The sequence below is a fragment of the Lagopus muta genome, chromosome 6 (genome assembly GCF_023343835.1).
Source record: "Lagopus muta isolate bLagMut1 chromosome 6, bLagMut1 primary, whole genome shotgun sequence".
In the NCBI taxonomy this organism is placed as follows: Eukaryota; Metazoa; Chordata; class Aves; order Galliformes; family Phasianidae; genus Lagopus; species Lagopus muta.
In genome coordinates this window covers 43,545,954-43,559,552 of record NC_064438.1, presented here as the reverse complement: position 1 = coordinate 43,559,552, position 13,599 = coordinate 43,545,954, and the positions used below count along the sequence as shown (strand labels likewise).

The window sequence follows — 13,599 nt, the reverse complement described above, 5'->3', positions numbered from 1 at the left end:
TTAAAATTAAGGTGCTTTTATTTTAAATAACAATTTCTTGTAAAAAAAAAAAAAATAAGGCACTCTCCCCATTGGTGGAAAAATTTGAGTGGAATAGGAACAGTGCAAAGATGCAGTTGGTCATGCAGTTGCTCACCTTGAGTGTTTAAGCACAGTTGAATTAAAAAATACAATGTATTCACTGGCATAAGATATCTTTTAGCTTCAGAAAAAAATAAAAAACAAGATGAAACATCTTGATGATAATTAGATTAACCCCAAGCCCAAATTAACATGCTGAGAGACTGAAGTGATTAAGTTAAGTATACCCATTTGTGGTATCGCTGTCAGGAAATGTGCTACGTTTGCCTTACACACCTCAGCACCACCAACACAGTTTCACTGTGTTTACCTGTGCAGGCTTTTAGAGATAAAATCAATCGGTGGAGTGAGGTTTATTATAATTGTAAATAGTAGAAGAAAAAAAAACAAACAAAAAACCCAAGGTATTTACTTGGTCTGTTGATATTGTTAAATGATAAGACTCAGACAGAGATTTGGTTTCTGTATCTCACTGATAGTGGCAATATTTTTTAACTAAGCATCACATTCAGAAGTTATAAGCTTAACTAAAATGCATGGCTTCTCTTTGGAGAAGCTGTACAAGAGCTGCAGCTTACTCCTGTGCAATTTTTATATGTAATGAAGTACCTTGCTAGGGAAGTAAAGCAAATAGTCCCTCCTCCGCTACTTCTGAGGCTGAGCAAAACTTATTTCAAAACTTCATAACCTTGACATTAACAAAAAATCTGAAATTAAAGAAAGCCTTCATAAATACGTGACACTGGCATAAAGTAGGCTAAACATTTCAATATGCCTGTTGCATTGCTAAGTTTCAAAGAGATTGCATCTCTGGGGGAGTCCTACTGAACATGATATCACTTCTTGCCTTTATCTACCTATTTGTATCTTTCACAAAGCAGATGCTTAGCAGCAAACATGACAACCTGGTTGTACAAAAAGAATTTCAGAAATGAGAAATGTGACTACATCATCCGTCTTTTTAAAATCAGTTACTAAAATGGAAGGATAATCATATTTTAGACTTAGAGAAGATAATCTTCCATTTGTGCTTAGAGCTATAGCAGATATTTTCATTTGAATATTACCTTTTGGTACAGAGGATGTAAGGCAGTCGGGACTCAATAGTCCTCACAAGAGATTCCTCAAGAGCCCTTCTCAAGAACAACCAGACCTTTTTTGGAAGCCACTTCACAGTTGCTTACTTACCCACTTCCTAGTAATAGCCTTAGTAGAAAGGAAAGAAGGCAGAATTCAGTAAAAATAATAAAAAGCCACTGCATATAACAATTATTTCTGCAAGAAGAACAACATGTGGTCACACAAGGCATCACAAGAAGGATGCGTGCTTCCACAGAGGATTTTTCAGAAAGTACAGACTGTTTTGTTATTCTGCAGAATATTGTTGCGCTGTAATAGCTTACATACACGTGTTATATAGGTTATAAAAGAAAGCACCAAACAAATCACCTCAACTTTACTCTTTCCAACTTCAAGAGAACAGAAGGAAAGTCACAAGGAGAGAGCACGATGCATGCAGTTAGTGCCAAAACTTTGTGCATTTCAGTACAGTCAGAACTTCACAAAGCAGGGTGCTGTTTTAAGAACCATAGGAGCAAGAGTTACTACAAAAGTATTTGAAAGAAAAAGGCAATTTAAAAGAAATTACGTTTAGGCAACTAGTCAACATATAATGCCCAGAGATCATGTAAAAATCACTAAAAAGATTCCCAGATTGCTCTTGAAATCATGTACAGTGGTGATTTGCATGTTAAGGAAGAAACCTCTTCATGCAAAACAACTTCCATATAGTCAGAACAGAGTCAGAGCATTAGTAGAATCAATTTTGATAAATGAAGCAGAAGACCCAATATATTACAGGAGGAGAAAAAAAGCCAGGCGGATAAAACCTGTACATTAAAATAGAGAATTATTTCTCTGATTGTACTCATCTCCTTTCAACACTTTCTGCATTTTCACTATGCTTTCTGCTTTTGCCCTTCATTTATAATTGGTCAGAATAAAAGAAATTCTATTGTAAAGAGAAGTAGTGGTGTGACTAATGCCATCTTTTGCCTAAAATTCTGATAGTTTGGGTCACAGTGATTAATCCTACAACTGTAAAATCTCATCGATTTCTTTAATGCAAATAGGATTACAGTATTACAGAGAACAGTAACAGTACCCAGCCAAACTTAGTTATATATGTCAGGTGCTGCTTTAGCTTGGGCTAATTTGTTTTCTCCTTTGCTTCATTCATAGCATCACCTCCTGAATATTAGGGCCCCAACTTTGTTCAGACAATGCTGAAATCCAGTCTTCTAGATAAAAATGATTATTTGCAGTTCAGCTACTTACTAGATTCAAGAGAATCTGATGTGAAAACAGCAAAATTGTGAGAAAAAAATACATGAAACAAACAATTAGGGTGATAGGAAAAATGGAATTTTAAAGCACTCTGTCAAAATGGAATCTTAAGAGAACAATAAATGTTCTCAAGTTTGTTCTGATTGATCAGTATTTTCTGGCTAAAGGTGTTTTCAAAAGTTTTCTGTTCACTTCTAACATATCATCCATCAAGTCCATACGTGTTTGGGATGCACAGGACTGGTTGCAAAAGCACACAACTACCTTGGCACTTCACTTTCTTCAAAACAAGTTTTACCTATTGTTCTGGGAGAGTGAAAGTTAAAATCAAATTACATGCATATGTGTCAACTGAGCTCAAACTCTACTTGGAACATTAAACCACATACTGGTAAGCGAACCAACTCTTTTGTACAAGTCTGCCACCCAGCAGTGCCTCAGATAGCATACTTTAACTGTTTTCTCCCCCTCCTACCCCCCAGCTTCCTCTCCAGCCTAGTTGCTATGCCCAAGGCCTTGCTCATACAATGAGGTGCAATGAACCATGCCCTTGGCGCAGGGCTGCTAACAATTAAGGTATCACAAGATACAGGTAAGGACCCGTCTCTGGTTGCTTTGGATAACAGCCACACGATAAAAAGATTTCATGAGTTTTCTAACAGAAAGGATCACTTTGCTCCCATTGAAGGGCTTCAGAATGATCTTCTGACAGTGGATTAGATGAGGCCTGGAAAGCTGAAGTTGAAACATGCCGAGTTCCTAGAGTTCCTAAGATAGCAAAGCAGCAGCACTTCATAGCATTTGCTATATGCCTTCGTAAAAACACACCTTACTTTATGATAACTCTTGAATGAAACAGACAGACATTAGGCACACCTCCCATTGTAGCCCACATCACCCTGGAGAATGATAATACAAAAAGAAAGAGACAACAGTGGAACTGCTACCTAGTCAGATCATTTAAAATCAAAAGGGAATAATAAACGAAATAGTGCACAGTGAAGTAAGATTTTGGGGCTGCAGGACCATAACATATTTAAGACTACTTTTGAGCACCCAGGCTTGCTTAAATTATAGTGTTTTTGACTGCACTTGTGTCTGCAAATGGAAAAAACCAAAAAACCCACAAGATTAGTAAATAACTGATGTGACATGCTGCAAGAAGCCAAACCCATTAGTAGTAGAGCTTGCACTAGAAGTGATGGTTAATAAAGCAAGTGTATACTCTTGGAAGATGGAACAAAAGACAGAACAAAGGATACATAAACAAGGTTGACTTTATTTAAACTTAACACAATTTTTTTTAAGAGGTGCTGAGGCCAACTGGTAGACTCTCAATAACATTTAAATCCACTACTGCTAAAAATACTGAGAGAATCTCTGAGGACAGTCTGCTTTCAGTCTTGAAAAGTATACTGGAAAGAGAACTAATGAGAAGACATACAAAAAGTTACTTTTAAAAATGCAGTTACAAGTTCATTTATTGTTACGAATTCTTCAAGAATCTCTCCATTATCAACATTTACCTTTCAACTTCAACATAGCCTTTTTAGCAGACATTACAGCTTTAAGAAAGAAATAAGCAGTCTTGCATTAGTCTTGCAGGCTCAGTGTCAGCAAGTGAAACATCACAAAACACTGGAAACATTCATGACGGAACCCACATATTTCCATGCGTATCAGGGGCACTAGTGTAAGGAATATTCCAAATCCACGGTTGGTCTGTAAACCAAAACAAGAAACATATTTGTGACAAATTCACTTACTAAATGCAAAATTTTGACCTGCCTCTTCATCTCTTCCCTTTGTAAGATAGAAGAGATAAAAGTTCCCATGCAGATTTTCAACTTACCAATTCATTTATTTTTTAAAAAAGGAAGTAAGATTTAATTTTTGATACCTAAAAATAACCCTGCATGAACTCTAAAATGTTCAAGTTTACACCTCACTTTTTAAAACATTACATCTACAGATGAGCAACAGGTTTGGAGCAGACTGTTCCCACTCTCCACTTCTCAAAATACAGGAGCTATTCCAAATCTTGGGAAGGAAGAATTCAGGAAGGAAAAGCAGCAAAGCAGCAGGAGACAATCGCTAGCTCTGCAGCCTGCTGTAAGCTCTTCTTCCTCCCATGTACATGTCGCAGAAAAGCCGCTGATCTCTGATGTGAGGCTATTATTCTACTTCTCTCAGGCTACTTTTACTAAAATAGAGCAATCTCCTCTTTCAGAATGACTTTTCTCCTCAAATAATCTTACATAATCCTAGCCTGTTTTTCTTAGAAATCTGATATTTTATGTGTGAAACTATTGGTGAAACAAATTACAATATAGTTATTTTTAACATCAGGTAAGATTTAGGTTTTTTTTAATATCACTTAATAGGAGCAACAGCAACAAGAGAAAGACAATGACCACATACACAAATGCCATAGGACCCTATTTCCTTACTGATGTATATTCACAAGCTTTTCAAAGTTTTCAATTCCAAGTTTTTGAAAATTAAATCTGCTGATTTTCTGAAGGAAAAAAACAAAAAAGATGAACTATTCCCTATTTATAGCCTCACTATGCATTTTTCAAGTGTGCTCAAAACACTCATTTTTCATAACTCTGAAATCTAGTCTTTTACTTCTGCTTCATTGTCTCAAATACCCCTTACTGGAATTACTGTCTAACCCAATGTAGCTTTTCCTTGGATCATTAATAAAGCAGCAGAACTCTGACACTACAGCTAGCTCACAATTAAACAAATGTGGCATTTCTACCCCACTGCTACTCCAAGATTACCTGAAATCTCAGACCATGCACTATTTCAGTTATATTTGGGCAGACTACTAAAGATTCTCTCACAACTGAATAAACTATAACAATTCAAAGATAGAAGGGCCCTGAAGAAAAAACAATTTCTTCCAAGTACATCTAATTAATCCCTTAATCCCCTCCCCCCCCCCCCCCCCCCACACACACACTTTGAGTCAATGCTACAGAATCTGAAATGATGAGCTGGCAATGGTACAATAAGATTGTTTTGCTGTTGCAGGTTTTCATTAAGTGATATTAAAAAAAAATTAAATCTTACCTGATGTTAAAAATACAGGACTTTGCAAATACAGTATATTGTGTAGGTCAATAGCATGTACGCAAGCCATCTTAAAACTTCATGTTCTCAGGCGTATGACAGATGGCAGTACAGTATGTACAGCCAAATCCAGAAAGTCTGTGAATTAAAGGAACGTACAATTGAATAAAGTATAAAAATACAATTAAAGCATCTTTGTTATTCTTTCCTGAGAGTTTAAAGTGTCATACAAGTGTCTTTTGCAGTGCAAATGGAGACCTGGATGAGTTATTCCTTGTTGATTTCTCAACACAGAATGGATACTTATATCCTCTCTCACAACATTTCACAAGATCTCCAGTTAGAAAATTCGTTTTGGAGAAATAAGTGGTCACACATAAAGAAAGGTGATACTACAGTCAAGGTTTTCAACTCTTCAAACTGTGCCATCTACATACACATTTTAGTAACAGCAAACTTAATCCCTCTTGCAGAAAATGCCAATTTATTTTAGCCTCTCTTTTCTGTCTCTCTTTTTGTTGTTGTTGTTGTTGAGGGGAGCAGGACATGATACTTAAAAACAATTTTTCTTGTCCTCTCAGTTCCTCTCAATTAAAAAAAAATTGTACCTGAGAGGTCTCAGTAAAGGGAAAAAGGCAGACCAGGCATACATGTTGGATATATTTCCAATATTTCCAAAGAATAGAATTCTGATTGCCAGGACTATGAGCACTCAATGAGGAAAACAAAAACAACCAACTCTCACTCCAACAAGTCTTACAAAGTTGCAGAAACCAGAGATGAAGCTTTGAATTTATGCCTGAATGGATGAACTCTACGGACTGAGTTGACTTCCTAAGGCTCTCAAGATAATTTGGACATTAAATCTTAGTTTTACACAAAGACAATCTTTGGTCAGTTCACTCAAAGATTCCCATACTAACTGATCATTATATGGGAAACAAGATGCAATGACAGTGAGCAGTAGCTTTTACCAGGAGTTTGTTGTATTAATGGAGTAGATATATACAATATATACAATATACATTAATTCAAATATTGATGAACAACAGACAGTGGCCACGGTCAGACTGTAGGTTTACCTGTCAATTGTACTAAGTAGCCTCCAGATTGAAAGATCTTTTCCTTTAGTATCACTTATGTTCTCATCACAACCACTATGAATTCATACTTGCGTGAGAGGGAAGACAAGAAACTGGACATAGCAGTAGTCAAGTTGCATCAAAACATCCCTAGTACTAAGTAGCTCTAAGATTTATTAATCTCACACACTTATTACAGAAATCTAGCAAAACAGCAGTACAGAAAAGTGTTTTGGAAATATTTTACCCTAAAAAACAAGCCCCAAACAAGTGGAAAGTAGAACCACTAAAGCAGAAAACTAATCACACAAACATATCTGGAAAGTGCAATTCACTAAGAAGCGAGGCAGATAAGATAGCAAAAATATACAGCAACTCGCTATAGCATGAAGTAAACCAGATTCCCTGATTCATTGGGTTAGTTCACTGTACAATCATTACTTCCTGTTAATTTCTATATAAAAACAATCCTATGTAGTTAAATCAAGTTGCTATGTGATGTGAAAATATTTCTGATATGATTTCCCTCGGAGGAGCCATCTTACAAACTCCTCACTTCAATCCAGAAGAACTACACTGCTACCAGCTACATTAAATAGCGTTATATTTTATTCCGTGTTTATTATGATCAAATGAAAGATCAACACAAGCAGGTGTAATTTAACTGTGGATCAATTATAAAGTGCACCTATGTGCAAGCTTGAAGTACAACTGAAAATTAAGAGAAAGCAACAGGAAAATTTCACGTGTGCACCACTGAGGTAATACACTGCAATTACTCCATCAGCAACATCTTAAGCCACATCAACACATACTTCAGTGACCTATGATGACATTTCAGTGAAGAATCAACTATTTCTCTGAAAGAGCAGGGCAAGGCAAAACAAGAAGATATCTTCCTCACAGTGATCTGAAATTACACTGTTCAAATTACTAAAAGAAGAGCAAGAATGTTTTCAAGATCGTTTCTCTAAGAAATCTTTTTCGTGCTATGCCCAAGTTTCAGTTTTAGAATGAAGTCTGCTGTCTAACTAACAAGGCAAACCAGATCTGTGTGACACAATAGACGAGGGGAAAAGGACAGACACCAGATCATTGTGTTATGAACACAAAATTTTAAAAGATTGTGGATCAAGACTAAAATTATGGATGAAACCAGATAGATAATTTGCATCATTTACTGATGAGATCATCACTGTATCTTGTGAGAAATATTTTATTGTTTTTCAGGATTTTTGATGAATTTACTACAGTGTAAGAATTCCCACATTGGAAGCCAGGTCCTATCTGATGAACACCCATTAATATAACAAAGTCATTCTGACAGAATGACAAAGAAGGACCACTACAAATAGATTATTTCCACACACTAAGGGACTGCTTTTCTTTCACCGTTATGTAATTATACACTACAATTCTGTATCACTAAGCATATCTCATTGAAGACTGGAATTTCTACAAACAAGAAAAAAAGAGTGCATTCTGGTATTGCTGTCTTCTACTTTGAGCTTTATATGGCAAACAAATGGCTCTGCTCCTCACCATCTGCTTACTATGCTTCCCGTTTCTTTTCTTTCCTGCTCCTAACAGGAGTCTTCTGATTCTATGAAAGCTATGTATGATTTGCTTTCCCATGCTTAGACAATCTGAGTTCATGGAAAAACCCCTGGAGCCTTTTCTCTTTCAATTACAGGGATCAGTCAATATGGCTTCTTTATGGAAAGGATAATTACTTGCATTTCTGCTTCTCAAGACTTCATTAAAATAAATCTACACTACTCTCTGGAGACTTAGGGAGTTGATAACTGCATTGTTACTGGCTGATTATTTCATGAGTCCATCCCTAATATAGAAATTCTTTACACATTTTTTCCACCAAGAGGCTGAGGAACTGACACAGAATATTCGGGAAAAATGTGGGAAGCTATAGGCTGCTGACTCTGCTTCGACTGCCAAAGCCCAGACAACTTGAGTTCTATCCATCTATTTTACAGGAGAATGCTGAAACTCAGAAGCTGGATTACAGACAAGCAAATTCACTAAAGATTTTTTTTTCCATGCAGGAAATGAAAAATTATTCAGAAAAAAAAGCCTCTATATTCATATGAAAGACACATGAGGATCACTAACACCTTAGATTGAACGCAGGGACTTAAAAATATACAACCACATTTTTGTCAAAAGAAGATTGTACGTTACATGCATTTGAGAATACACATATGGGCTCATTTTTAAAAATCTCAGCTTTAAAATTTCCAAAGTTTCAGCATGGCATTAGTTATCCATCAGGTACAGCTGCATATGCATCCCCAAGCACAACAAATTGCAACTGGCACTATCTAAAAATTTTTCCATAAGCATTGATGTTCACTGCATTTAATGGAACATCAGCTAATATCTAACCACACGATTAGGAAGAGTTGAAAGTCAGGACAGTAATAGTTACAATACATAAAATATTCTTTCTCTTTTGCTAGCAAGTAACTCAGGCACAATTCATCATCCCTCTCTGACATTGATATTTAAATGTGTTCTATACTAGATGAAACAGTAGCAAGTAGATTGTATTATAATTTCTTCAGTAAGCCAGTAGTTTCTCCACTAGGAAAGACAGAGTAACATTTAAGAATAGCTTTAAGTGTAAAAGAATGAAGGAAGCTCATAAAACAGATACATTATCTTTGCAAGTTCCAAAGTAGCATGCACCACATTCCTGCAAATCGTAACTATAGTACGTCCTGGGGAATCTAGGTGAAAAGATGCAAGATCTCCCAGTGCAGGTATGATTGCCACTACCAGCATGAGAAAAGATGAATTCATAACCTAGATAACAATACAGAAAAATAAGAACCAAAATATTAAGTTCTTTTCTTAAAACAGAATGTAGGAGTGCTACCATTTCAAACGCAAAGTCAAGCCGCCATAATGTTAAAATAAAGCTTTGGAACATACCTCCATTAAAACCAACTTAAAGTTACTCAGATGAGCTTACTGCTTATATAACATGCTATTTGTCTTCCAAAGCCACACCTTACCTTTGCTTCCATACTGTTCTGGAGGCAGATCAAATGGTACAGGAAAAGATGTTGCTGAATCTTTACCTTCTGAAAGCATTTTCCCTTTCACATGGAAGTAACCGTTGTCCAATCCCTACAATAGATAGGAAACAAAAAAAAAAAAAAACAATGCTTTTTAGGAGACAAACCCAAGACAAACCCAATTTACAGTAGATTTCTCAATAGCAGAACTTACTTTAAGAAACAAAGTTTTGCCTCTGTTACTGAGATAACAGCTTACTAGAGCACCTTGTTTCCATAAGAATTCAGCTGCTCTTACCACTACAATTGCAGGCTTTTTTTTTTTTTTTTTTTAAATAGAATTGGCCTGGCCCCAAAGGTATTCAAACTGGATATACTCCACATTCTCAGCTGCTTTCACATCCACCAACTTATTTACACATTCAGCAGGTAAATAGAGTTGTGACTTGACTTGTGAACAGTTCTATCCAAATTCCTTTCCTGGTACATCACAGGCAGCAGCACACCTCAGTGGAGGAATATTTTGTTGTACTAAGTAATTCTATTTTATTCACATAACACTGTTGGCTGAACTGACAGCTCCACCTACACACAATATTTTTTTTAAACAATACCAAACTTTTACTTCATCAAGAATTAGTGTTGTAAAAACAGAAAATAAGGATTTGAAGAGACCTCTAAAGATTATTGAATCCAACTCCTCTGCTAAAACAGGCTCCTTATGGAAGGTTACATAGCTAAGCATCCAGACAGGTCTTGAATCTCTCTAGAGGAGGCCACAACACCTCTCTGGGCAGCCCGCTCCAGCATTCCGTCACAATGACAGTAAAGAAGTTATTCCCTGTTTTAGTATGGAACTTTCTGAGTTCCAGTTTCTGCCTGCTGCCCCTTGTTCTATTGTTGCTCGACACTGAAAAGAGTCTGTCCCCATCAACACGACCCCAACACTTTATAAATTCAGAGGAAGCAACACTGATATGACCACGCAGAGCACAGAAGACAAAGTAGCTTTACACCTTCTCAACTAATATTCAAGAAACACAGCAGTAGAGAAAAGGGAGAGCTACCAAAGACAACATCAAGCTATATCACAGCAGTTCTGGCAGTTCAGTCCAAAACACTCCCTGGGAGTACAGAAGCTCATTTTACTTCATGACTGAAAGTAACAGGAAAACTCTAGTTATAAAGTGTATAGTCAATGAATATAAAGATGTTAGAATTATGAAATAAACAAGAAAGTTTGGCAGAGCAGATTATAACAACAGAATAGACAGAAAGCTTACCCTCATCCTGGGCTTGCTGCAAAACTCCAGAGGAGGGATCTCCAGAAGAGATCCTTCCCCAGTGGTGGTCAGCTCTTAAATGGGGTCTAGGAGAGGTGGAGCCAGGTTCCACCCCTTCCAGCAGCACAGCTGAATTGCCTTCACCTGTGCTCCCGTGGCTGGCTCATTGCTCACCTCAGGTGATCAATCAGAGATTCAGGCCATGATTCAGCAGTTCCCATACATGAAGAAATACTGTATATTACTTCAAGGAGTAGATTTAAAACCCACTGTTTTTCCAACAAAAGGACATGAGAAAAAAAATAAACAACGACCACATGAACCAAGATCTGTTTTGAACTTACATTTCTTACACCTTTCAGGTCAGTGGAATTTTGATAAACTTCTTTAAAGCTAACCTACAGCCTTTTGTAGAGATTAGTCTCCTCATATCAAGCAGTCCATTCGAAGTATACCAACACACAGGTACATTAAGGTTTTTAAAACTTTACAAATGAGGATGTGAAATTGAATAATTAAACATGAAATCCAGAGTTACTTAGAAAAAAAATGCAACAATTGTACACCTTTACCACCAATGATCCCAGAGTCACTCAGGGATTGACAGAAACTTCATATCAAAATGTAAGCAGTCACGTAGCTACACTGATGCACGTAGTGGAAAGAACATGAAGTAGACAATGCTATAGATCAAAGCACAGGAATTGTATAAGTGGAGTCGTAGTGGTGGAGAAAGCTTTTTTCCACATCCCACAGTAGCTCTGCTTCATTAAGTGAGGAAGCTGGGTAAGGTGCATCCCTAGACACTATAAATAAGTTAATATTCTAATTGCAAACTATAACAGGGAAAGCAAGTCTCACAGAACCCAGCTGCCTGTGAGCTTTTTTCTATTCTTCCACATGGAGATAACAGAACTGTGGAATGGTAGACAGTGCTTCCCTGGTGTATCAAGTTGATTCTCCTACTCTGCCATAAACTTTATATACGTGTCAGACGAAGAGCACTGAAGTTAAACCCTTGTCTGACACCATCTTAATTTAGAATTTTTAGTAATCTTTGCTACCAAAGAATACAGTGTACAATAACAACTACTTCTACATGCATAGTCAGTAATCTCTATCAATGTAACTCAAGAATCAGTAACAAATGCCACATCTATTCCTCTATGAAGTGGGGTGTATTGGATGCTTCTTACACAGCATAAGAGAAAACACACCACAGAATGTACATTATACAGATTCTAGCATATTTTTAGTCTTTTTTTTTTTAATCTTTCCTCCCTCCACCCCCCAAAAGAAATATTCATTTCTGCTTTATTTCTTCTACAACCCCCCTTTGTCCTGTTATTACTTCAGCATACATCTTTATCTTCTCAGATTTTGTTCTACACCTCCGTCGTCTTCTTTCTAGTTCCATTTCCAGTCAGCAGATAAATTTTCCCCTCCTCTAAGCCTTATTTCTCTGATGCTGTCCCACATCATCAGTAGACTTCATTTCAGAATTGCTTTCTTCAGCCATCAAGATTTAACCCACAGAAGTGTTCCATTCAGAAAACACTGAACAAAATTTTATTTACAAGTTTTCCTCAAAAACGTCCTGGAATGAAAGTCTAGGTTATAGAATACATTCTTACATTCAGGCTCTCTGAGGAGATTCACTTGTTTTCAAAAATAGCTCTCATGTCTATCTTCACAGAAGAGCACACAGAAATTGACACTGTTCACACTTTTTTCTGTTTTGAGCATTTCCTGGATGCTGACAGCTCCCATCACCGTTTCCAAAAACAAATCAGCAAGATCTTGAAGAAGAAGAAAAAAACAACAACAAAAAAAAAAAACCCACTGCCTTCTACATTTTGCTTCTCAAACAAATCCTGTTCTTCCAGAACTTTTCTTCTACAACAAGATTTTGTTCTTTGACATGTATGCTCACAGCAGTAAATTTTGAAATGCTAAGAGACACATTTCTCTCAGTTGGCAAAGTACGCATTTTTCTACTTACAAAATTTAAGATACAGTCATGCATTTTATTACTACCTTAACATCATATGTTGTTAAAGTAGGCATTAGTAGGAAGAATGGGAAAAGGGAGAATGAAGTAGAATAGTTTTAAAAGTTTTTGCTACTCAAACAGAAGATAGATCAGAGATTATAAAAAACAACACACAAGACAAGGTAAAATTGCTAACCCTACTAAAGTGGGAATAAACACTAATGTATTTAGACACTACTGAAGTAACTTCTGCTAGAGACTGCTGATGGTTTTACTGTCTTTATTACTTGGATGATTTTGGGACTACTTTTTCCCCATATAGGTAAAAATAGAAGAGCCATCTTTCTGGCAAAAATCCTTTAAAATTCACTAGTCTGGGCAGTAAAGAATTAGGAATACGAAGAAGCTTTACAGTAATGTAATTCTCTGGCCAGAACACACGGAAACCTTTTCTCAATACTGAAGTACAATTATTCAACTGTGCCATAGCTTACTTATTCCCAAGAGCCCTAAAATGAAATTTGGGTACCTACATCCAAAGCTCCTTTGCTTGCAAAACATGGTTTTGTCTTTACAACTTCTGAATTTGAAAACCTTATAACAGTTCCACAAACACTCTGAGCAAGGTTTAATGCCCTTAAGTTCACATACAATGTGAGTGAACCAATATTTTATATTTATTTTCTGCCCACAAT

General features: G+C 36.5%; 1 protein-coding gene across 3 annotated transcripts in view; it reads right to left on the bottom strand.

Moving 5' to 3' along the window:
* Nucleotides 1-3,686: 3,686 nt before the first annotated feature.
* TDP1 (tyrosyl-DNA phosphodiesterase 1) overlaps nt 3,687-13,599 on the bottom strand; it is a 36,320-nt gene continuing 26,407 nt past the window's right edge. For 2 of the 3 annotated variants that reach the window (XM_048948539.1, XM_048948540.1), the window contains exons 15-16: nt 9,626-9,740; nt 3,687-4,149 (exon numbers count right to left, since the gene is read on the bottom strand). In XM_048948539.1, the coding sequence (XP_048804496.1) occupies nt 4,076-4,149; nt 9,626-9,740 (189 nt within the window). In that variant the 3' untranslated portion in view covers nt 3,687-4,075. Of the gene's footprint in view, nt 4,150-5,508; nt 5,647-9,625; nt 9,741-13,599 lie in introns of all 3 variants that reach the window. The other variant, XR_007377723.1, reaches the window with a different exon arrangement.